Source organism: Bombyx mandarina, chromosome 03, assembly GCF_030267445.1.
Source record: "Bombyx mandarina strain Sakado chromosome 03, ASM3026744v2".
Lineage (NCBI taxonomy): Eukaryota > Metazoa > Arthropoda > Insecta > Lepidoptera > Bombycidae > Bombyx > Bombyx mandarina.
Genome location: NC_143210.1, coordinates 14300353 through 14327289, shown reverse-complemented (window position 1 = coordinate 14327289; position 26937 = coordinate 14300353). Strand labels below are relative to the sequence as shown.

Below are 26937 nucleotides of genomic sequence, written 5' to 3'. Positions count from 1 at the left end.
TCCTATTGCCTTTAAATGATTTCTCCAATGAAAACGGCACACGGGGTTTCAAGAAACTATTCATAACGATGCCGCTACCAATCATCATACCGAAGACAATCGTGTTGCATAACAGCTATTCCACCCTTTAAACCAAAAAAATCAGGACTACTTCGCAGAAAAGGGTTAAGATGGCAGCGACAAATTCGTGCGGGCTCAAAATAACAATATTCGGTAATACGTCATATCTTTTATTGGCCTCATTTTCAATTAACTAATAAATAATTAGTACCTGCGTGGTATTGAACTCCGGCATTTGCCCATCACTCCAATTCGTCTGTATCCGCTGTTTCGACGTGTAGTAATAGCGATCAATCGTTCACTAGATACAATGTTTTTTTTTTATTTCCTCCCTAAGCTGATAGATAGCCTTGAGAGGCTATATCAGCGTCGCCTTAACTAATAGGTGAGCTCACGGGGTTCAAACCTGATGACGTTGCTAACACGAACCCTAGCAAGAGCAGTGTTTCGCAGAATCTACCACCGGATCGGAAACGCGACACACTGAGAAACTCAGTGGGCTGTGTCTGTGGGTTAATTTACTCGTCGAGCCCTTCGTCGCAAGCGACGGGTTCGACGAGGACGATGACCGGTGCTTGAGGTAACTAAAACCATCGTTAGTGGATCGGGAGGATCCGAAATGACGTGTTTGGGGCGACGTCGACTGCTTTCCATTCTTTCCGCAGGATCGGGAATAAATACAATAATAAAAGAATGAAATAAAACTGCTGAATGTAAATTCTCCTAAATAATCCAGTGAAGTCTCAGTAAATTCCCGGCCTCTGGCTGAGTTAAAAAATCAATAAAACACAAAGGCAATATCTAAAAATATATTTTGTTATAAAAATTAAGTATGTAGTATTATGCAACTTTGCCTTTAAACAATATATTAATTAGGATTTGTTAATTTATTAAAAAGAAAATAATTATAGCTAAAGAAATCATTATAACATTATTTTTATAAACTGTAAATAAATATATACGTTAGAGTATATACCTCATTAATATCGATGACAGAAATGATGACGCGCACTAACTTGTAAGATGTTTTATTTACATTTATAACATATTTTAAGGCTCATTTTATATTCGAAATCAGAATAATCAGACAAAATACGCGCATAATTCTAATCTACTTTTTGACCTATTAAAATAATTCAGTAGTTTCACTTTGATAGTCAGCAGGTTTATAATTTAGTAGATCGTCAACGTTTATCTGATGATTCAAATATCAGCCCTTAAGAGTTATTTAGATATGAACAAATTAAATAACTTCACATCCGCCCAGTGTTGTAATAGTGATCGATAATATGTCGATAGTAAAATCATCGACAATAGCAATTGTGGAAACGTCCGAGTAAACCTTAAATTTAAAGACTTAAGGTATTTAATTGCTACAGATAATTTCTTGTCATCAGGTTTTCTGAATTAAATAAGCCTCTCTATAAACAAGTTCTTATAACTTTATAATTCAAGTGCATGGAACTAGTCAAATGCCTAATTTCCATTGCAGTTTGGACGAGCCCACAGTATCAAACTGCGAAATTCATTCTACTGTTGATTGAAGCGTAGGTGTATAATCAGTGAGACAGTAAGACAAATTAAATATCAGCAAAATACGATTTAGGAACTACAAAGGAACACGTGACATCGATACTTATCTCAAGACTGCGACTGTCACAGCCCTAATAAAAACTATTCAGATTTAATTTCGCGTATATATTATTTTTCACGAAAATACTTTAGTTTTCCTGAACACTCACGACTGAAGTGTTATTCGTCGATATTTGAACAGAGCGCGAACAAATCATCTATTTTGTTCGCAGAAAACCTTTATCGATAATAATCGATATATACATATACATATATGTACATAAGTTCGTGTGCAGTGGAGTTTGTTTGACTTGAGTTTTCAACTACACGATAAGATAATCCAGGTATTACATAGGCGTGGTCCTCGCTGTGTGGTACCGTTATCACAATGATACAGGACACATTGTAACAGTAAGAACGCTGACATACAAAACTTTAACGTTACTGATAGTGACCAAATAAATGTTGTGATAATGAACATTAATGACTTCCTTTCAAAGATCCGCATGAGCTAGATAGCATAGCTGCGACCACACTCATTTCAATTGACGCCACGTTTTGAGCTAAACATTTAAGTATATCTATATATATAAAAATGAAACCCGTTTTCCGTTGTCACGACATAACATGAAAACGGCTTGACCGATTTGGCTTATTTATTTTTTTGTAGTTTTCTAATACTCTGTACAAGGTTCTTACGGAAACAAATATTAAGAAAATCTCTGAGAAAGATTGAAAAATATACATTTAATTTTGCATATTTATTTGTGAACTATTCCACGCGGACGAGTCGTGAGCAAAAGCTAGTTTTGTATAATTTTCATCGTGTTTAATGCACTGTATTAACTTTATGTATTGACTTTTACTTCAGCCACAAAAAGCGAGATTTTTAATTGAATGTTTTGTGTCAAATTGTTCATATCAAAATTAAATTACAAATAAAAATAAAACTTTAGTGTACTGCGTAATATTATATTACCTACATCTTGTATTATCAGAAGAAGAAAAAAACTAAAATTAAATTAACTTAATACAATTTCATTTATTAATTAATACCAATAAATTAAATGCACATTTATAATTTAATTCCGTTAAATGATATTGTTTTAATAAACATTCAGCACCTACAATGAAATTAGACAAATTAATGACAAACACAAATGGCAGAATAGGGTTGTCAATAGCTTTTCAGAATAATCCGAGCACAGAGGCGTGCGCATGTTTCGCTGTCACAACAATAACGTGATATTAATCTTTAATATATCGTCTTCTCGCATTAAAACTGTATAATTTCAAAACTTAGTAATTTTACAGGAGAGTGCTTTAAAGGTTTAACATAATATGATATTTTTAATACTAATCATCTTTGCAATATTTTTTTTTTTTTTTTTTACCAGTTACATTATCTGTCTTATAAAGTAATATAAAATTATGTATTCATTTTGTTAATAGTAGTCAAAAAATAGGTAAACCAAAAAAAAAAATCTAAATCTAAACTACGCTCTTTTGACATTATGTATGTATGAGAAAAATACTGGTGATACAAAATGTTTACACATATTAACTCCATTTCGAATATTTTTGGAAATTGTACACTTTTAATGCGAAAAGGCGATATATCTAAGGCGAACGGATTTGTTAAATAAGTGACATTGCACACCAGATCCAAGAATAGGTTAACGCCCCTTCTGGAAATTATTAAATCATTAAATTTTATACATTTTTTTTATAAATAATTCAATTGATCAATTAATAGACATGTGTTTTTATTAACAATCACGTGAATTCACTTTAAGTAGATGATGACATTCACAAAAATGGATTAGTAACAGCAACTAACACCCGTTAAACGCACCCTTCATGTGTTTGGACACGAGATGAACCCAAAGAGTTCAAACAGAATAATATATAGTACTCGGCGCGAAAGGGAAGCGAAAGTAATGCGTAATTAACATCCAGGCATCCCACGAGACACGCAATGAATATATCCTTGTAAGCAATATTCATGTATTGTTTTATTAAGTTTATTTTTCGTTATCCTCTAATGTGTATAAATAATCTGTAAAGAAGGCAGTTTTTCCTTTACATCAGTGGTTCCCAAACTTCTTTGTCTACTGCCCACTTTGAGAATAAATAATTTTTTAGCGCCCCCATTTTTTCACCTACTTAAAAACCACTATAGCGAGAGCTCAGTCAGTGTCTAAGAGTCCTCCTAGATGAAATTAAAAATCGCCTCCCAAGCCGCTACACAACGCCCCCGTTTTTTTCTGGGTCTATTACCGCCCCCCATTAAGCCTGCAACGCCCACAAGGGGACGTTATCGCCCACTTTGAGAAAGGCTGCTTTACATGATACAGTAGGTCGTTGACCTCGGGTGTCAGCTGTACTCTATGGGAGTCGCGCCAGCAGTGTGGTCCCGGGATACCGGATACACCGTGAACTAGCTCCAAGGATATCGCAATTTGTATTAAACATAGACGGTACTTAAATCGTAAATATTATCTATATTAAAATATTAATTTTCCGCCCGACTGCACTTAACAACGTGTGTCCTGGATTCCCATTATTACTCTCCAAGATTTAGTCAATACAAGTTCGTAGGTCTGGGCGTGAAAACGCTCGAGCAAACAATCTTACATCAGTGTCTATAGCACGAATTATATGTATATAATATTATTATGTATTTTGATCACATAAGAAATATTTATTTTCATTAGCAGTTGTTTGTTTCAATATAACACAAGATAAGACGATTACGCACTCAATAATCGACTTTGATTATTTTTTATTGATAAGGTTATACAATTACTTGATTAAATTATTATGTAACAAGCCCTGCAATAGCAGTTTAATTTTGATTTACAATAACACAAGTACATAGCCACGTCCAATATCGAAGATGTATGAGGGAAGAGTAGGTCTAGTAGTCTGATCATGGACTCCAGTTGTTTTTGGGAATAAGTTTAAATTTAGAATCTATTTAACTATTTGACAAGGAAAGGTAATTATGTTTTTAAAAGAGAAAATATCGTGCTGCATCTTTTCGGGCCGTTAAGCTGAGTTAACTAAGAGCTTTCTGCGTCGGCGCATCTTTGGTGAATTCGTCAGTCGCATTTCGAGAGCACAGTTAAAGATAACAGTAATTATGCAGTGTATTGCCGCCGGACTCCTCTTCAAAGGCAGGCAGGTGTTCTAGTTGCAGGAGGGGGGTGGGGGGAGAGTACTATCGCGGCGCGTGCTCGGCGGCGGCGAGCTGGAAGAGTGTCTTGAGTCCGGGCAGGAAGCTGGCGACGGCCGCGAAGTCCCCCCCCGCCGCCAGCGCCCCCGCGCCCCGCAGCGCGCCCCCCGCGTCCCCCGCGCGCACGCACGCACACATCTCCGTCAGCGCACACACGCAGCTCTCCGACAGCTGCACGCACACACATACACACATACACACACATATTTAACGACCATATCTTACGTTTACATAGCAAATATTAAATGGCACAGTCGTGGCCTAAAAGATAAGACGTCCGGTGCATTCGTGTTGAGCGATGCACCGGTGTTCGAATCTCAGGCGGGTACCAATTTTTCTATTGAAATATGTACTCAACAAATGTTCACGAATGACTTCCACGGTGAAGGAATAACATCGTGTAATAAAAATCACAAAATTATAATTTGCGTAATTACTGATGGTAGGACCTGTTGTGAGTCCGCGCGGGTAGGTACCACCGCCTACTACTTCTGCCGTGAAGCAGCAATGCGTTTCGGTTTGAAGGACAGGGCAGTCGTAACTATACTGAGACTTTAGAACTCATATCTCAAAATGTGTGGCGGCATTTACGTTGTAGATGTCTATGGGCTCCAGTAACCGATTAACACCACGTAGGCCGTGAGCTCGTCAAACCATCTACGCAAATAAAAAAACAAGTGACCCGTTTCTGGGGTCCACGGGCAACGTGGAAAACCATTCACAATCGACAATATAAAGAACCACAGATCTGTTAAGCTTGCTATTTTGGACTGCTATTTGGTAACGTATTATAAACAGTCCACACACATCGCTGCCACCACGGCGCCCCAGTACATACCCGGTCCTCCCTCAGCAAGTCGTACATGGTCTCCAGTCTTCTCTGTACATCCTCCAGTTTCCGTTTCACGAGCTGAATAAATAAAACATACAAACAATTCACTAACAGCAACAGCAGCGACCTTCAGATGTATTGGATCTCATTCTCTCACAAGCTAATTCCTATGTATGTCTTTGTTTAGTGTCGCTCTTCCGTTTCATCGTGTTGCATTTCATAACGGTTCTAAAGAATTGTTCACTTCAAAGACCGAATTAAGAGTTAAAGTTATACGTACTAATGCATTATGCGTACCACAAACACTTATGTACATATGAAAATCGACTGAATACGAAAGAGAACTGAACTCAGACCCCGTGATACACCAGGATCGCTAACTACTCGACCGACGGGCCAATGAAATTATGTAAATTTAAAAACAATTAATTCAACACATAAGTTTATGCTTGGTGTTGGGATTTCAATGTTAAAGTATAGTCCGCGCGCGAGCTCGGAGGATTCGGGGGCTGAGGAAGCGGGCGGGCGTGCACCGCGCCCGACCGTCGCTTCATACCCGCACTCTCCCACTCCTAGTGTCGACCTTAACATGAGAGTGCGCTTACTGACTCGTTGTTTTTAATTTTGCGATAGCAATGTTAATTACGTGTGTTTTTAGTATAGGCTTACACTTATAAGTATTTTTGTTTGCACAAATAGCTATATAGTTTGATGAGAAAGGAATGGCGAGCACTAGCATAATAACCATGTCTTAGCATTAGAGGAATATTACTAGCAAAAGGATGGCTTAATGGAGGATGTTGTCGAATCATTTATTATTGAAGTACGTGAGGAGAGTGACATCAAGAGGAGAGTACATCAAATTCTTCAACTACTGATTAATCTGATTGCGAGAGTAATTAATAAGATTTCACGTTCATTTTGTTCAATAAGTATCAGTTGATTAAATTAAATTCATATGTGATCAGTTGTTTTTTTTTATTTTATTTCAAGTACATAATACCCTCATAAAACTATTTTATAATTTACACTCGCACGGAGGCTTAAGATGTGTTAATATCGATAGCGCAATATCGACTAATTACAACACTAGCTCATTACGTCAACATTCCTTAAAAATCCTCGGAGCTCGCGCGCGGACTATATATGCAGTCGATTAACCGTCACAAAGAATGTTCATCCTCCGCGCAGCTCATCAGAACAATCATGTTGCATTTACATTTTGCCAATATCCTATTTATGCGATTTCTTTGGTATATGATATTTTTTCTACCTTTTAACCAAGTTTACATCACGTTTTACTCAGATGTTATTCAAAAAAGGGAGATCAAACATAAGACTTACATATCATCTATAATGTGCACCTACGTACGTCCGAGCTTGTCTAAAGCTGCTTTCAGACCACGCTATAATATAATAGCATATAGCTCATAGCACAACAATATCACGCACCATACACGACGTTGTTATAGACACGTTCACACTGTACTATACGCTGCTATATACTATATCGTCTTTTCGCATTAAAAGTGTGCAATTTTCAAAAATATTCGAAATTGAGTTAATATGCGGAATCATTTGGTATCACCGGAATTTTTCTCATAAATACTGCCAAAAGAGCGTAGTTTAGTTATAGTTTTTTCCCCCCCTATATTTTGACTACTATTAACAAAGTTAATATATATTTTATCTTACTTTCAAATACAGATAATGTAACTGGACAAAAATAAAGGTTGCAAAGATGACTAATATTAAAAATATCACATGTTAAACTAGTGGTCCCGCAGTAGTCGAAATTCGACTTTAATTAATTGAAATTATAAATGTGAACATTAAAATCCTTCTATTGTCAAAGACTATTATACTTCTAAAATCACAGACTTTGCCAAGACTACACTATAGACAAATAATATTAAAGATTAACAATAATAACATAATAACCTATTGTCAATTTGACCACAGACTTTATGCAATAACAAAAGTTTGACAGTAAACAAAGAGTATAATATATGTGTGTGTCAAAAACATGATAGTGTGTGTAATGTTTTTTTATTGATTGAATGTATTATTAATGCATATATTAAATGAAATATTAACATTGTGAATTCCTTCTCTATATTCTCTATAAGTGTGGGAAATTTCGTTTTCGAGTTATGAATTTTTTTCTAATTTTTCGAGAATTTAGTGGGTGATTCGGATACCCCACGACACGAGGGATCTAAATTTTTTTTTGGACGTCAATGTTTCGGCCACGCTCTATAGATAACACTCTCCTGTAAAATTAATAAAATTGAGATACTACAGTTTTAATGCGAGATGACGATATGGCACAGTGGGACGGCACTCACCGAGCTGGTGGAGGCGCGCGCGAGCTGCTCGCGGAGCCCGTCGAACGTGTCCTGCAGCGCCGCGAGGGGGGGCGGCAGCGGGGGCTTGGGGGCGGGCTGAGGCTCCACCTGTGACGTCACCGCACATATCAACTCCATCATACTCAACAACAACCGTCTACGTGACCTCAACTTCTTCGAAACACTCCTATATATTCCTATTTTATTGTCCTAAATAGATAAGACGATTTTACGTTTCACTTAAATGGTAACCAGAGCCCATAGACATCAACGTCTTCGCTACTATCCAACCTGAGACGTGAGGCCAAACTAACAGTTTGTATAACGGTTATCCCACTCTTCAAACCGGACAGCATGATTGCTTGGCAGCAGAAACAATCACGTTGGCGGTACCTTCCCGTGCGGGCTCACAATGCACCACCGCCCTTAAATTATTATTTAACTGTTATAAGGATTCCTGTTATAATCAGCGCCACGTTACGGAATGGGCGCTGTCAGAACTGGGCATTGTGCAGGAGACAGGTCTGTGCTAAACCATACCAATCAACATTGTCTTGGAATCCACTCATGGACTTTGTTATTGACCGAAATCAACTTTAGTTCTTCTTCTTCTTCGTCGCTTTCTTCATTGCTGAAGGTCGTGTCCCTGAAACTTGACCGTTGCCTGTCTCGTGAGCTGTTTCCATCTCGTCCGGTCCTCAGCTGCTCGAATGGCGGTTGCGACTGGCAACCCAGTTAGAGCGGTTACTTGATCACACCAACGGCTAGGTAATCGGCCGCGGGGTCTCTTTCCTTCTACTTTGCCCGTCACAATCACTTTGTCCAAGTTATCTTTAAGACTTTAGTTCTAATGAACTTCTAATGAACTATTAGTTCTAATGAACTAAAGTTGCTAAAAATCTAATTGATTAGCTAGCCAGACTGATGGAGGAATCGACATATGTAAATAAAAAAGCCCCATCTTGTAGAACAGAGACTTGCGTGAAAGCGTGGCGGCTTTCAATATTTCTGAACCTTCGTAGATGTCAGATTCAGCACGGTGCTGATGGAAACGAGCTTAAAATGTAATTAGTACTATAAAGTACAACTAAACAAATCTGAGAAAGAAAAAAATTCTCTTTGAAAAATAGGCAAACAATTCCTACCTGAGAAGTATATTGTTGTGGAGGTGGTTGTGGGGGATACTGAGCCTGATATTGCTGATCTTGGTATTGCCCGCCCGGGTATTGTGCCCCGGGGTACTGTCCACCGAGCTGTTGTGCCCCAGGATACTGCCCATCCGGTTGTTGTGCCCCCGGATATTGTCCAATGTGTTGTTGTCCTCCCGGGTATTGTCCGATTGGTTGTTGTACAATCGAATATTGTCCGACCGGCGGTTGTGCCGCCGGGAACTGTGTGCCCTGGTACTGCCCCGGTTGTATCCCGGGGTACTGCCCGGGTGCGGGGGCTAAGGGTATGTGCTGCGGGGGCTCCACTCCGAACAACGGATGCGTTATCGGCGCTTGAGCTGGTACGGGCGTCTCCGATTTAGCCTGAAAATTACTTTTTCATTTTGAATTTAATTAAGCAAGATATTTAACATGCTATGTAACATATTGTAAGAATAATAAAGGAACCCCGTCTCAGCCGAAAGCAACGCAATCCAGATTGTCTTCTGTGTTTACCAACCAGCACAAATCATACGATTACCTGAATATTTCCGAATATGTTTAAACATCCTATATTACACTTCTCATTATTCTAAGTCTACTACTACATACTCAACAAAACTTTACCTAGAATATTATATACATAACTCACAGATGAGATGCGTCATTAGGTAAATATGGACCAATACTTGAATACCAAAAACTTTGTCGACTATTGTATGGTATTGTCCGACCGCTAAAAGAATGTGATCGATTCAACACCGAATTTGGCCCAAAATTAAAACATTTCTCCCATATTAACGTTAATGATGATAATTAATTAGTTACTTGAACAAATAATTAACTTATTTTTTTGACGTGACAACGTTTTATAATTCGATGGAGCCGGCTGCACGCACGAAAAAACATGACTCATTGAGGCGTTCCATTTAAGGCTTGAAGTGCAAGCGAGAGCGCGCAACGAGCGACAAAGAGGCACAATCAGCCTCCGCGTTCGGCAGCGTTCGACATCTGTCTCTCTCCTACTTGAGTGAGCGATGGATCCGCGTGGACAGCTGCTATACATTTACATGTTTTCGTCAAGTATGAAGATCAGTGAAAAGTGAATGTGGTGTCAATTGTCCATACAAAATATCTATAAAACAAATAAAATTAATTTTTTTTTTTTTTTGAAAAATGAAACCATTCCGTCAGTATTTTCTTACGACGTTGTCACGTTCAACTATCGTCAGTAAGCCGACATTACAGACAACCGATTTTTTTTTTAAAATGAAAACTCGACATCGTCTCAAGACTATCGTTCGATTACGATCCGTCAGAAATGCATTCTTGCAGCGGCCGGACTATAGGTTAATGAGCTCAACGCTTCACGCCAGTCACGAAGACGAGTTGCTGTTTTGTGCAGCTTTGGGAAACTCAAAACATTACCGATACTAAACTTCACATTATATATACACTGGATATTTGCGAAAAAGACAAATCTCTGCGACGTACAGGCCACAGGAGACTAACAAATTATTATATTAAAGTTTGCAAAATTCACGGGTTTAGATCACACACGCACACACGCATACAGACAACACATAACAGGCAATCGGACATCTGACTGAAGTATTCAAAAAAGGGAAATTCGACCATAAGCACTGACACCTCAAGGTTTAGATTCGTTTGATACATTCCATTTTCACTTGTTTCGTTATAGAAATGTTGAAAAAGGAACAAGTTATATCCGTTTGTTTTTAATTGGAAATCTTAAATCACATCAATAGCTACTAAACTGTAAAGAAGAAAATCGGTCGACACACGGACGAGACTAAGCCGTTTAAATGTGTTTGCCTCTTTAAATAAATATAAACTCAGCTAATATTTAACGTAGAATTCACATTAGTAAGCAATGTAAACCGTACAAATCGCGAGTCACTAAAAAACACCCAAAGCGTCAAATGAGCAGTTAATGGGTAGTCCATACTAATCTTATACTACTTGATCCTAATTGAGATTCAAACGAACGAGATCTTGGTAAATACTGAGTTTCTTCACTTTTGAATTTTAATTTTACATTGCAATGATGCGAATGCTGAGATGGAGGTGCGGAGTGACAAGAATGAACAAGATAATGAATGAGAGAGAGAGAGAGAGAGATAGAGAGGAGATTCATGTTTTTTTTATTTATTGCTTAGATGGATGGACGAGCTCACAGCCCACCTGATGTTAAGTGGTTACTGGAGCCCATAGACATCTACAACGTAAATGCGCCACCCAGCTTGAGATACAAGTTCTAAGGTTTCAGTATAGTTACAACGGCTGCCCCATCCTTCAAACCGAAACGCATTATTGCTTCACGGCGGAAATAGGCGGGGTGGTGGTACCTACCCGTGCGGACTCCCAAGAGGTCCTACCACCAGTGATTACGCAAATTAGAATTTTTGCGGGTTTGGTTTTTTTATTACACGATGTTATTCCTTCACCGTGGAAGTCAATCGTGAACATTTGTTGAGTACGTATTTCATCAGAAAAATTGGTACCCGCCTGCGGGATTCGAACACCGGTGCATCGCTACATACGAATGCACCGGACGTCTTATCCTTTAGGCCACGACGACTTCTACTAGGAGATGTATGGAAATGGTAGTAAGTAGTAGCAAGGTATAGGGGGAAGAGGTCGACCGAAGAAGACGTGGATGGAGTGTGTGAAGGACGATATGAGAGAAAGACGAGCGTTAAGATGACGGCTGACAGAAGCTGAAGCCACCTAGTGGGATAAGGTAGAGAAAAAGAAGATACGTTTTTCATTGCCCTTTCGAAACATGAACTTGGCTATGCTCGCAAACAACCGTTACTGAGTGACGTTGAGGTACAACATTAATAGAATTTAATTTTGGATGTTTTGTATTCAATCGCAAAGTACACGCAATGTCAGTAGGGCTGTCCGACCCCCTGTTAGTGTGGCGTGTACCTGCGGGCGCCGCGCGTGCAGCCTCACGCGCGCCCAGCGGCGGGTGCCGGCGTGCAGGGCCGACATGTCCCCCGGGGGCCCCGGCTGCAGCACAGCGAGCGTTACTGTCCCCCGCCCTCACGAGGGGCCGGCACATGTTTGAGAATATACACGTGCCTTGTGCGGGTAGACGCCACTCGCGACTAGCGCCACTGTGGCCAGGCGCTTGTGGCGGAGATTGTTGATAGCTTTACCGAGCACTTATGTTTGATGACGAATTCAAACAACATCCTAAAGTATGTGTAACTTTGCTACTATATTTATTGTGTTTTCATTTGGGAAAGCCGGTTCCACACACCTCGCGCTTGTGTGGGGGGCGGGGGCCCACACAGGCACGTCGACTGTTCGGAAGTAGAAGCGTGCTGTACGCTCAGCTCACCTTAGGTTTAGACGACAACATCGGCGGGTCGTTCCAGCCGGGGGCCGCGGGCTTGTTCTGGGTGGGGACCACGGGCACCCCCGTCTCCACGCCTGGAGGGTTGTAGTAGGAGCCGTTGACTGCGGGGTGGGTGGGCGTGTAGGGGCGGGCGGGGTAGGGGGCGCAGGGCGGCGCGGGCTGCACGGACGGGTCCACCCGGTACTTGGAGCGCGACGCGAGGCCGCCTGGAACCAGATACGTAGCGGAGTCCGATTTCATTTTTGATTGTACTTGTTTCCATTATATGTCCCTGCCTATTTCTGCCGTGAAGCAGTAATGCGTTTCGGTTTGAAGGGTGGGGCAGCCGTCGTTACTATACTTGAGACCTTAGAACTTGTATCTCAAGGTGGGTGGCGCATTTACGTTGTGGATGTCTATGGGCTCCAGTAACCACTTAACATCAGGTGGGCTGTGAGCTCGTCCACCCATCTAAGCAATAAAAAAAAAAAAAAAAAAAAAAAAAAATGTAGACCGATTAAACCACACATTCTTTGCTATATTAGAAAATATAATTTAACAAGTCATTTAAAACACATTACTAATGATAACATATTAAAAATGGTGTAATATAAGTCCGCATAACTAATGATCATAATCAGACGTATTTCTACCATTTACCTGAATTAAGACTTAGGACCTCATGTCTCAAGGTCGGTGTACACTTACATTGTAATATCGATGTCTAAAGCAACTAAAAGACCGCATATTTTAACATATTATAGATGCTGCCCCCCTGTCTACTGATCAGGTGTGTTAACTCAATGTCATTGTTGAATGTTTCATGAGGAATAGAATAAAGATTGTAACAAAACATTTTTTCGACTTCATGCAAATCGTGGGACACTTACCAGCTGTAGGCCCGACGCTTCCGGGGCGGGGCGGGGCCGCGGGCGGGGGCGGCTGCGGGGCGGGGGGCTGGGGGACGAGGGGCAGTGGGGCTAGGGGTTGGGGGGCGAAGGGTTGGGGGGCGAGAGACTGCGGAGCGAGGGGTGCTAGAGGCGGCTGCGAGTACTGGTGCGCTGAGACTGTGGACTGCTGCCATGGCGACGGATCGTACTGCGGCGGGACTGTTGGGAAATATTGTTTACTAAAATTTTTTGAACATTGCGGAGTTGCATACCTCGGTAGCCATTTACCACCGCGGGGGTCGGCAGCTCGCGGGCCCCTCTTATCTAATGACAAGCAGCACACACTTACCGGCGGAGTTGTAGTGCGCCGTGACGTCATCGCGCCGCCCGTAGCCGCGCGCCGGCGCCCGGGCCTGTCGACAACACCGGGGTATAGATACTGTAGCTGTGTCCGGGGCAGACTGCGGAGAGGTGTAGGGGCTGGGGTACCTTGTGCGCGGGGTCCCGCGTGATGCCCAGCGCCCTCTGCAGCCGCTGCTTGAGGTCGTCGGACCCGGAGTCCTGCGCGGCCAGCAGGGCGCTCTGCAGACAGCCTTGCGACGCGAGGTTCAGCGCGTACTCGTTCAGTATTGTCTCCAGTTTACCGCCGGACTGTTGATCAAGTTAGTGTTTTCATTACAAAGGCGGACCAACACTTAGTAATACCTCAGCACGCGGGCCCCCCGTGGGCGCCGCACCCCCCACTAGCACAGAGGGTCAGAGAGGAGCACAGTAAGAACAAGATCAACATTAGGACAATCTTGATACTTTTTATAATAATACACAGCGAGTCTCATGTCGACTCGATGTTCACGAACATTCTTGTTCCAAACAAACTTTCCGATTCCAAACAGTAGTCAAATATACTGGGTTTTTTTTATATTCAGTATTGAAAGTGCATTGATGCAAATTGAAAATTATACAAAAATGGTTTTGTTTCAATAAGAAAGGTATATTATATTAAAATTATGATAAATATTTTAACTAATGATTTCCAATGAAATTTCTATTTTTTTCTCCAACATTTTAAGCTGTTCTTACGTAATCGATTTTGGTTTTAATCTTGTTCTTTTGGTATAGTCTTGGTCTTGGGAACAAACAATTTCAGCAACACTGCGGAAGAAGCTACACGCGGGAGGGGGACACCCACCTGCAGCTGCGCGTGTCGCAGGGCGGCGGCGCGGTGCGCGAGGAGCGCGGGGGGCGCGGCGTGGCGCGGGGGGAGCGCCCCCCACACCCGCGCCAGCCGCTCGGGGCTCATGGCGCACAGGTAGCAGATCGTGGCGGCCTGCACCAGAGCTGGATCTGACTCCTCGGATAACTTATCCCCTAAAGTTTCTGTAAGATAGACCGAGTTTAGTATTGGCTTAGTTCATCTGTGGGATCGATCAAGACACTGCCACAGCTGAGGGCCACTGACCGCAGTAGTGCGGCAGCGCGTCGGTGTCGCAGTGCGTGACGAGCGCGGCCAGCACGCTGCGCCAGGCGCGCGCGCCGGTCCGTGCCAGCAGCGCGCCCCACCGCGCGGCCAGCAGCGCGTCCGCCAGCGCCGACACCGGCTCTGCGCACGTGCGGTTCAGGTGGTACTTCTGCACTTTGTACACCAACTCTTGACTGCCTAAAAATAAATCGTGTTAAGCAAATAACACGTGTGCGGCCGTCTACTGCCCGCGTTAACATTACTGCGGCTAGAAATGTTCTTCGTATTCAAATATTCAGCTAACACAATGAATGCAATATCTGCCACCTGAGCCTAATTTTGTTACATATAACTGAATATTTAAGTTAATAAATAAAATAAAACTATGTCGAACAAGCATTTTACAAAGCAGCCACTGGATGACACGTGTAAATTGGATACGATAAGTCGTGATATTTAAGCGCGGTCCGCTGTTAAATTCGCACGGAAAAAGTCGCTTCTCGTTAACACTCGATATTATTACCAATTTGTTTATCGAGGATTTTAAATGAAATTGATTTTTTTTTCTTTTTTTTTTGTGGCATTTTGTGACCTGGTAACTAAGACCTTTAAGTGATGTCTTATTTTAATTTATATTCTTATTTTTATGAAATATGTTAATATGGAGTGAAATAAAATGAAATGAAGATGATTAATTTCAGATATTAATCAAACTGGGATGAAATTAAATGAAATGAGATAATTTGGGATGAAATATAATCTCAGTAAAATGGTGGTCATTTGCTGAGATTATATCAGTGGACTTTTTGGAGGAACCCGAGAAATTACGTCCACCGGCTTTGTTTCATTTTCCCACGTTTGTGCACTTACACAGATATTAAACAGTTAATATAGCACCGTTATTACACATTTAAACCCGAAGAAACACTAAATAGACAAAATGAAACCAATCACACAACTTCACTCCTCGCGTTCCCGCCAGAGTCTGAAATAGATTATGAAGAAGTATCGGTGGAGGCGGCGCGGCGGCACTCACCGAGCGAGGCGATGACGAGCGCGTCGGCCACCCGCTCCGCCGCCAGGCACAGCTCCACGGCCTCCTCCAGGTTGCCGCACACCAGCGCGCGGCATATCATGCTCGTCTCATCTACAGAACAACTCAAATATTTATTTCTGACTAGCTGACCCGGCAGACTTCGTAGTGCCTCAATCAATAAATAAAAGACCTAAACTTTTGTATAAAATAATCATAAAACAAACAAAAGGAATCCATCCAACGGGGGACACATCAAAGGAAAAACAAAATTGTTATTTTTATTTAACTCTGGGCATTTTCACATTTATTTACCTTTTAAACCTTCCCTGGACTTCCACAAATAATTCAAGACCAAAATTAGCCAAATCCGTCCAGTCGTTCTCGAGTTTTAGCGAAACTAACGAACAGCAATTCATTTTTATATATATATATAGAAAATAGAAGAAGATTATTCAAACAGGGGATTTGGCAGCATACATCCCCTACTCACACACGCCCGCACGCACGCACGCACGCACGCCCGCACGCACGTACGCACGCCCGCACGCACGCACGCACGCACGCCCGCACGCACGCCCGCACGCCCGCACGCACGCACGCCCGCACGCACGCACGCAAGCACGTAGGCCCCACCTTACGCACAGTGGTCTGGTAAACTCAGTAGACTGTCGCTTGCTAAGTACAAAACAATGTACACAAACTGCCCCCACTCTCTCCTGTGTATCCGTTACCAAGAAAACTAAGGGACAACATCAGACTCCCTATAGTGTAACACTTGCAAGATTGTGTTACCGCAAGTTCAGTAGACTTACCGTCGCCGTTGGGTATGTGCACGTCGCTGACCGCGGGCTCCGACTCCACGTCCGCCAGCTTGCGGTCCAGCAGCGACAGCCCCTCCTGCGCACGGAACATGACGCACACTTTGACTAAAAAATTGAGACAATTGACTAGAAAACTTGAGAGGTGTCAAGGGACACCCGGATGGAACGAAGTTCCTATAGAATAATTAGTGAAGGAGGTAGGGAGGGAGGGAGAGAAAGAGAGAGAAACACGCGCACGCCGCACAGCTTACAACTATAGAAAAGAGTGTCATTACAACTTTTGTTTTTATTTTTCCGTCTAGTCCCCTTTCGCAACGCGCGATAAGGAACTTCGTTCCAAAAAGCTTTCAGATTTGACGGTAGACAGTTTAGAATACCCATATTTAATGACGTCACTAGCATTTTTACGCGGCGTGCGAGAGAGATTAGTTCATTTTAATATTAATATCGAATTTCAAAAAGTATTTTTCATTAACTATTTCTTTTTAATGTAATGTTCAAATAAAGGTTGAAGACATCGTTACGTTGGGCGTTAAATATTTTAGGAGAACTCTTTGGAACCTCATGCCCCTCATGCCCCATAGGAGCGAGGGGGCCGCGCGGTCCCCCGGACACTCACCACGTGCGGCAGGGCTGGGTCGGGCGGCGCTTCGTCTCCGGACATGTCCAGGGTTTTGAACTTCGACGGGATCTCATCTTGCCTGAACCCTGCGAATGGCCCACAATGTATTACAATCTATTGTGGTGACATAAGATCCGGGACCCTTTCCATATACCATGGGCAGGTCGGAGCACCCATCGCCCGGCTACTACTACTGAGCCCTCAGCGCTACTTCCCCGTGAATCGCCCTACGGCCTGACTCATATCGTGTCAAAAGCCAAGCGGGTGGAGTAGCACCGGCGGGTGGGCGTGAGTAACTCACCAAGTAGATTGAGTACTTCGGACCGGAAGGAAGGCAGGAAGTTGGCTCGCAGGAAGAACCACGTGTAGCGCTCGCTCTGGTCGGTTGCCGCGTCGCCCCTCTGTCGGCAGTACCTGCCGGGAGGAACGTCTCAGCACCAGGTCCGCCCCCACGCGGCGGGCGGCGGAGTCTGTAGCCTTTATATACAGACGATCTTACGGTATACATAGTTTTATACAACCCTTTATTTTCTATTAGTGATCTCTCCTTATACCTAGAGCGCCGACGCGGAGGCGTACATCGGGTCCGCGCTGGTCGGTGCCACGATGGAGAGCAATTTCTCTTAAATAAGACTTCAGTCTATGTGTGTTACGCCAGTTTTTTTTCCCTACCTATGTTGATAGCCTTGAGAGGCTATTTCAGCTTCTCCTTGACGTGTAGGTGAGCTCACGGGGCTCAAACCTGACAACGTTGCTAACACGAACCCTAGCAGGAGTATGGCTTCGCAAAATTTATCACCGGATCGGAAACGCGAGGTACTGAGAGGATCCGGCAAGAAACTCAGTGGGCTGTGTCTATGGGTTAATTTACCCGCCGAGCCCTTCGTCGCAAGCGACGAGTTCGACGAGGACGGTGAACGGTGCTTGAAATATCTAAAAGCACCGTTAATAGATCGGCAGGATCCGTAATGACGTGTTTAGGGCGACGTCGACTGTTTACCATTCGGTTCACGGGATCAGGTATTACCGGCGACCACGACAAGAGGGTTTTCGTGTCGTGCCGCCTCAAAGTGGCGTTACGTCAACGCTGTCCCAATGATGCACAGCGGATATTTTTATTGTGTTTGTAAATTGGAGCAGTGACGGTCCCCGGGGGTAAGCGAGGTCACATGGAACAAGAGCACTGCGGGTGCACGTACTCGGCGAGCCGCTGGTTGGCCTCGGGATCTTGGCTGGGACTCGAACCCAGCACCGCGTCCAGCTCCGCTGCCAGCTCCACTATCTCCGGATCGCTCACCACCTGAAACGTATATACAATACTTTTCTATTGTTTGTTTAGTGTGGTAGGTCGTACTGGTGGTAGGACCTCTTGTGAGTCCGCACGGGTAGGTACCACCACCCTGCCCATTTCTGCCGTAAAGCAGTAATGCGTTTCGGTTTGAAGGGTGGGACAGCCGTTGTAACTATACTTCAAACCTTAGAGCTTATATCTCAAGGTGGGTGGCGCATTTACATCGTAGATGTCTATGGGCTCCAGTTATCACTTAGCACCTGGTGGGCTGTGAGCTCGTTCACCCACCTAGGCAATAAAAAATAATAAAAATTATAATTCACCTAACTACATGGCGTTTAAAGTACAGTGAAGAGTACCCATAACCTTCCCACGGAGTTGGTACTTGCAAATTATCGATCGAACTTGATAAGTTTGCTTTGTAGATGAAAAGTACACATTTGACAGTAGACTTTTCGGCAGTTCAATATGTGAGTGCGCGTGCACACGTCGAGGGGTGAAAGGATATTATTTGGTCTAAATGAAATTTTTGCAACTTCACAGTATGAGCCATTTAATATATGAAATTTGGAAGAAATATCATTAACAAAAACTTCTTGAGCTTCTGCAATGGAGTAAACTTAATTGAAGTTCAGTTAAAAACATCGGACTGTTGATGCTGATACCAAATAAAACGCACCTTTAATTACAAAGATAAATGTCGCGTATTAAGGGAAATGTTGCTTAAGCTAAATCACTTTTTCACCCCTCGATATGTCACAAGTCGACTCGGTGTCGCGTGGGCGCTACGCTACCGTAGTCCCACACTCCCACAGTAGCGCGCCCACGCGTGGGACTGACGGCTGCCGCGATGAACACACGCGTCATGTTAGTTAATACAAATATTTGAAAAAAATGTGCATTCGGGTGATCACTAGTTACAGTGTACTGTGAGCTGCCTCTTGTGGGTCAAAGTGAGGGCCGCAGCTATCTATGTACCATACATTGGCTCTGGTAATTGCATAATTATGCTTCTTGTATATTAATACATGAAGCAACAACTTTGTACCCCTTTTCACGAAAATAACGCGAATGGAGGAGTATGAAATTTCCCACACTTATAGAAAATATGGAGTAGGAGTGCAAAATACTAATATTTATTTTTTATAATTCCGCATAAAAAAATAATTAAATTAATTTAAAAAAAACATTACACACGTTACCATGTATATAAAAAACACACGCATATATACTGTTTTGTTTATTGTTAAAGCGAAGCGAAGTCTGTGATTATAGAAGTAGTTTTTGACAATAGAACCATTGTTCGAAATCAATCTGTGGGTATTTGAATTTTACCACGGCAACACTGGTCGCGATTTGACGGTACCTTCGCGATTTGACATCTGGCACTTTGGCTTGCTTCTCGAACGCGACGATACCCTCATATGTGAAGGTCTACGCTAACAGTTTGCATTATCACTAATCCTTATCCATTCCTGCCCTAAGCCCTTCTCCCTAAGTGATACGGCGTGAGACGACGAGGCCATCGGTACCGGTGAGTGATTAAATGATATTTTGTTAAAATAGTACATACGGTGCCGCGGATCGCGGCACATGTTCAACAGGCACCGCGTGCTGGTTTCCGGAGCTCTAGGCTGCCACGAGGGTGCTGGGTTCGAATCCAACAACCATAATAATGTTCAAATTTATATCTTAAATTAATAATTATGGTCGAATCGAATTCGACTAGTAGGCGACCACTAATGATAACAAATTTATACAAATAAACTTAATTAATATTGTTAACACATACGCACCTGGCTAATTTGTACCAATCTCTGAGCGCCGCCCTCTTGTTGCGGACACTTCTCAAACGTCACCAGTTTACCACCAAACTGTCAACATACAGGGAAAAATTTATTCATCTCTTCTATTCAAAGGTTTACCGGTACATAGTATGGACAAGGCCAGCCACATTGTTAATGGCAATTAATTCCCTGATATTGTCAATCCAAATCACAATTGAAATGTGCATTTTTTGGTAGTTGAAATAGTTTTTGAGACATGTGACGAAATGCATGTGTGATCGTAAAAATTTGAGTAGACCTAAGTAAATCGAGCAGTTTCGTGCATTTGCGAATTTTTTAAAGAATTTGTGAAATGAACTAAAAATTGATTAGGAAACAATATTTTCTGTTCATTGTACTTATCTATGTGTAGCCTTTATACAGGTCAATCTTTAATCAACATGAGCTGAAAAATAGTTGTATCGCGAAACCATAGGAGATCCTGTGAATTGATGATGTAGTGGTAGTCATCGTATGGGAGAATAAATCCGACAAAGACCTGAATCGCCTTTACAGCGGTACTGACCCCGAAGTTGGCCCGCACCGGGCGCTTCATCCAGCGCGGCGGCGCCGCCAGCGCCCCCCGCCCGGCCCCCGCGCCTCCCCCCGCGCCGCCCCCCGCCCCCTGCGCGCCCCGCACGGCCGGCAGCTGGCTGAACGACTCGGCGCCGAACGAGTCCATGATGTTGCTCTGACTCTGACTACTCTGTGAACCGGCACGCATAGCCCGACCTTAATAAACACTCGCTATTGAAGACATGAGTGAATAAAGGGTACATAACTCCATCACATGCAATTTCTAAAAATAGCCTTTAAACCCGGAGTATTACGGTCTAATATGGTTTATAGGTACATAACACCTTCATTCAATGTAAAAACTCAAAAATGGTACTTAAGCCCTTCCACTCATGTCTTCACTTGTAATACTCAAGACTGCATAATCGGTTGTTACGTGTTTATTGAGTAATATTGAGCCCGATAAAAATAAACAAGCAGTTGAAAACAAACAGCTTCACAGAATTTTTGTATTAATTTGATGTTATAGATACACGACGGTACGCGTTTCACTTTACTTCACTACTTTGTATTATCAACAGATCGGAGGATGAAAATTCGCTTTAAACTGACGATACAAAATTGATAAAACCTAAAAAAAACTACCAATTTTTACTGATTCTATATTTCTGTACTCGAAGGTTTTCTTGAAGTTTCGGTCTCAAACATTAAAATTTGATCGTAAAAAAATGTTAAAAAAAGTGAACATTTATAAAATTTTATAACCAATAATAATTTAAAATCTTGATCCGACTACATAAGTCAAATATAGTGAATCTAATTCTAAAAGCTTTGATTATTAACGAACGTAGAATAGAAAAATTAAAATAAAAAAATTAGTAGTGTAGTATGACAATGGTTAAAACTGCTTTTACGTTACGACCAGTGGTCCGTCATTAAGTAGTATCGGTGTGTCTAGTCGGTGTGTAGTGTCGGCGTGTAATGTCGGCGTGTAATGTCGGCGTGTAATGTCGGTGTGTAGTGTCGTCGCGTATTGCCGGCGTGTAATGTCGTCGTGTAATGTTGGTGTGTCGTGTCGGCGTGTAATGTAGGTGTGGCACCGACCGTATCAGCTGCGGCGCCTCCAAGCACCGAGTGCACAGCAAGGCGCTGGTCAAAAGCAGCGGCGGCGAACAGGGCGGGCACGCGCGGACACCAGCGCACCTCGAACACCCACTGCGCCGACCCCGCGCACTCCGCTACCACCTCACCACCCTGGGGGACCGCCCGCGTGCGTCACAACCGACTATACTGTACAGTAGTAGCTGCCACCCCTCACACCTAAGCGTGTGACTACTTTGCGACTACAGCGAATGGGATCGTGACAACAGGCGGTGCAAACTCACAGTACGCCCTGATATTTTAATTTATTACGCGATGTAGTTCTTTAACACCTTGATTGCCATGTAGGTCACCGGTGCCCTGCGTGGCACACTGAAGTAATTATTTCGGTTTCTGTTACTAAACGTCTGGATTGCCTAATTGCCTTCTTTTGTTTTTAATTTTTAGTTTTTAGGTCTCTTAGGAACAGATTCATATTCAATATCTTCGGATACGCCTTTCCCAGAGTCTACTAGATATTCTGGCGTCTTAGTAAGAAGATCGAAGAGAAAAATCTACATAAGACAATATTGAACGTGCGTTAGCTACATATATACCTAGTCAACTAGCAATCTGGTACTGGCATGTGCCTACTCCTTCTATAGACCAAGTATTTCCTATTAGACAACAGTTTCAGTCGAAGCAGTCCAAATCTTAAAACTAAACAAACAGACCAAAAAAATCTGCTATTAACAAAATAAAGTTGAAATTTTCATTCTTCTATTTCCTATTCCTTTCAAGCTTGGACATAGAAAAATGTGTTATTACAATTTCTATTTTATAAAAAAAACCTTATATTTAATATGGACAGCAAAAATAAATCTCTGGATCTGCAGATAGGTTGGTTCTCCTTGGATTCAGTGCCATATGTTCTAGTTATCTCATCTGTACCACCGGAGCGGTTCGTAGCCACTTCTTAAGATAGATGCGGTTTCAGATTGAAAAGTAAAATTGCAGCAAAAGGCATCTCGGGTAAGACATCCAGGGAGCCATAGGTTCATCTAATACCCGGCGGTATTAGACAGTATAAACAACAAAAAATGATGTGTGGTGTCGTGGGACACCGGATAGGAACGAAGTTCCTTATTATAAAAATACTTATTTTTAAGTTCTATTCGAGGTATAAAGAAAATAATTATTCGGGTATACATTTTTTATTATGATTTTTTTATTGATAAAAATAAAAAATAAAATAATTATTAATATTAGTACCCCCATTCTTTGAGTCAATTCCAAAAGTTTCATGAAATATAGTACAGAGCCACCTATTACTAACCAAAGAAACTGTGTTGAAGTGATAAAATCCTGAGCAAACAAAGGATTGTGTAGTTCTTGCTGCTATTAACAGATAGCGCTTAACCAAAATATAAATAATAAAAATCTTACGTTACGGACGTTTTTTCCCGGATAGGGTATCCTCCTCCGCGTCGTCTCATAAGGTACTTCGTACAAGTATTTTTGTTGTTTTTAACTGGATGTACTATTTATTTTCATTTGCGTTTAAGAAAATTATAAATAAACAAACAAGTTCATTAACAAATATATGACAAATGGCTTTTGTAAAACGCATACACATAGACACACGCGCGTACATACCGGTTTAGTGGTATTCGGGTTCCAGCACAGCACCCGGCCGTCCTTCCCGGCGGAGAGCAGCAGGTCGGCGTCCTGCGCGCACCACGACATGGACAGCGCGCCCTTGCCGTGCCCCTCCAGCGACACCACCGGGGACGCCGCCAGCCTGCGCAAGCCCCACAACACTACTATACTGCGCCACCTCTCACTCAACTAGCCCCTCACTTTTATTGGCCATTTGGACATGGGCCACTCTCCGTACATTGCACGGCCCACTAAACGAAGTTCAAGGAGAGTAATGAAATTTCTCTAAAGGAATTTTATGACCTGGTAACTAAGACCCTTAAGTCATGTCTTATTTTAATTTATACTCTTACTTTTATGAAAAATAATAATATGGAGTAAAATGAAATTAAGATAATTAATTTGAGACATTAATCAACTGGGATGAAATTAAATGAAATGAGATGAGATGATTTGGGATGAAACATAATCTCAGTAAAATGGTGGTCATTTACTAAGATTTTTTCAGTAGACTTTTTGGAGGATCCCGAGAAGTTACGTTCATTTTCCCACATTTGTGCACTTTCACAGATACTAAACAGTTAATAAACCACCGTTATTACACATTTGAACCTGAAGAAACACTAAATAGACAAAATATAACAAATCACACAACTTCACTCTCGCGTTCCCGCCAAAAAGTCAGTAATGAAATTAAGTTTAAATAACAAACTATATATCCCTTTTATTATAAACAAATTAAAATCAATGTTGTTCATGGGGATACCTATGGCAACTCCCTCAATATTATCAATGTAGCTTAGTCATGCTAATTTCTTTTTATTTATAATTTTAATTATCCCAACATTAAAAATCCCTTAAATTTTATAATAAGTATGTAAAAATGAAATGTGTTTTTTCTATAGATATTTCATTAATGTCCTTGAGAGAACGAGTAGTTGGGCCGAAAATGGCCCATGTCCTTTATATTTACTGCGAACCGTTACCCGAACCCATACATAAGTATTACAACCTGGATGCGGCTGAATGAGCTTGAGAATGTAAAGGTAATTGAGAAAAGGGTACTGTTGCTACAGAGACCATCTAATGATAAATATTACCCAATAACGATGTCAGGTTGCTTTAATTTTTACAACTGAGTAAATACATAATTATGTTTACTTAATTAGAATACAAGTGATTATTACCTAACATTAGTATTTTTTTATACGAGACGGCATGAATAATAAATGACTTTGTAGTAATGTATTTGTAAACAGCTTACATACTTCAAGTGTGGTAGTGGAGTAGTGCGCAAGGGACGTACCTGAGGTCCCAGAGTTGTATGACGGGCGCCTGGTCGTCCTCGGAGGCGAGGCAGAGCTGCGTGGCGACCCCGGGATGCCAGCTCACGGCGCGCCACCGGCTGCGGGACTGGGAGTCGCTGTCCCGGACAGCATCGAGCCATCAATTAAACACCAAGGGCCTTTTTTATTCCTACCTAAGCTTTGAGAGGCTATTTCAGCGTAACCTTAACTAGTAGGTGAGCTCACGGGGCTCAAACCTGACGACGTTGATAACACGAACCCTAGTAAGGGCAGTGCTTCGCAGAATCTACCACCGGATTGGAAACGCGACCCACTGAGAAGATCCGGCGAGAAATTCAGTGGGCTGTGTCTGTGGGTTAATTTACTCGTCGAGCCCTTCGTCGCAAGCGATGGGTTCGACGAGAACGATGACCGGTGCTTGAGGTACCTAAAAGCACCGTTAGCGGAACGGGAGAATCCGAAATGACGTGTTTTGGGCGACGTCGACTGCTTTCCATTCTGTCCACAGAATCAGGAATGGTCCCCGTGCCAATTACTGATTCCAGAATAGGCATGTGGCGGCAGCCATCATATAACACAAGATATTTGACAGATGCCTGAATCTCTCTAACGACATTTTCAAGATAAGCTTGCATAGACAAGTTCCGAACAACAACATTCGGACCGTCGGTCTACCGAGTAATATCACTCGCTCGGTGGAAGATCTTCCCTTTGTCGTATACCTCTACAGGCAAATTCCAGGCAAGTAGGTACCATGTGCAACATATGCTTGGATGTTTTAAATTAGTAATTAAAACTAACTAATATTCTCTAAAGAATACTACTGTCCAATTATAAAAACTATTGGAAAAAAACAGCTTTGCATTACATACCTTAATTTCATGATGGGTTCATTTTTCCGGAGGTCCCAGACGACACACCTTGTCGCGAACGTTGAACCTAGAATATGTTGTACCTGAAAGTAATTATTTTACAATAAAAAAAATCGGACAGAGTATGAAGGCCACATCTTGACAGTGATTAATTTAATATACTCCATCAATCGTCATCAGTGATCTCAGAAAAGACAACGTATTTGAAAGTCGAAAATAATATATAGACAATAAAAAACGCAAGATTAAACCGTAATTAGTTTTAATTATGCCTATGACTCGCAAAATCCTGACAAAATATTATACTCTATCAAACAAAGTTTTGTATAATTACTGCTTTATGGTGGTAAATTATTTGCCTGACTCAATATATTCTGTAAAGAGATAATGAGTAAGTAATTGAAGAAAACCTGAGTTTTTTTTTTATTGCTTAGATGCGTGGATGAGCTCACAGCCCACCTGATATTAAGTGGTAACCGGAGCCCATAGACATCTACAACGTAAATGCGCCACCCACCTTGAGATATAAGTTTTAAGGTCTCAGTATAGTTACAACGGCTGCCCCACCCTTCAAACAGAAACGCATTACTGCTTCACGGCAGAAATAGGCGGGGCGGTGGTACCTATCCGTGTGGACTCACAAGAGGTCCTACCACCAGTAATTACGCAAATTATAATTTTGCGGGTTTGATTTTTATTACACGATGTTATTCCTTCACCGTGGAAGTCAACCGTGAACAATTGTTAAGTACGTATTTCATTAGAAAAATTGGTACCCGCCTGCGGGATTCGAACACCGGTGCATCGCTACGTACGAATGCACCGGACGTCTTATCCTTTAGGCCACGACGACGACAAAATATTTTGTTTTAAAAATAATTAGGTACAAAGGAACGAACTTTCATTAACCGGGGCCATTGCAAGCAAGATTTTGTTGAAATTAAAATCAAAATTAATTAAAATAAAAATCAAATTTTAGTTGTAGACTTG

General features: G+C 42.0%; 1 protein-coding gene across 2 annotated transcripts in view; it reads right to left on the bottom strand.

Moving 5' to 3' along the window:
* Window positions 1-855: 855 nt before the first annotated feature.
* The window catches only part of Sec31 (COPII coat complex component secretory 31), a 29210-nt gene continuing 3128 nt past the window's right edge, over window positions 856-26937 (bottom strand). For both annotated transcript variants that reach the window (XM_089740142.1, XM_089740143.1), the window contains 21 exons: window positions 25948-26030; window positions 25075-25191; window positions 23766-23910; window positions 22134-22283; window positions 21040-21219; window positions 20484-20561; window positions 18596-18696; window positions 17698-17810; window positions 17394-17482; window positions 16766-16850; window positions 15954-16064; window positions 14918-15115; window positions 14648-14835; window positions 13948-14109; window positions 13808-13871; window positions 13459-13677; window positions 12572-12795; window positions 9196-9582; window positions 8051-8158; window positions 5709-5780; window positions 856-5041 (listed from right to left, as the gene is read on the bottom strand). In XM_089740142.1, coding sequence (XP_089596268.1) covers window positions 4856-5041; window positions 5709-5780; window positions 8051-8158; window positions 9196-9582; window positions 12572-12795; window positions 13459-13677; window positions 13808-13871; window positions 13948-14109; window positions 14648-14835; window positions 14918-15115; window positions 15954-16064; window positions 16766-16850; window positions 17394-17482; window positions 17698-17810; window positions 18596-18696; window positions 20484-20561; window positions 21040-21219; window positions 22134-22283; window positions 23766-23910; window positions 25075-25191; window positions 25948-26030 — 3060 coding nt within the window. In that variant the 3' untranslated portion in view covers window positions 856-4855. The remainder of the gene's footprint in view (window positions 5042-5708; window positions 5781-8050; window positions 8159-9195; window positions 9583-12571; window positions 12796-13458; window positions 13678-13807; window positions 13872-13947; window positions 14110-14647; window positions 14836-14917; window positions 15116-15953; window positions 16065-16765; window positions 16851-17393; window positions 17483-17697; window positions 17811-18595; window positions 18697-20483; window positions 20562-21039; window positions 21220-22133; window positions 22284-23765; window positions 23911-25074; window positions 25192-25947; window positions 26031-26937) is intronic.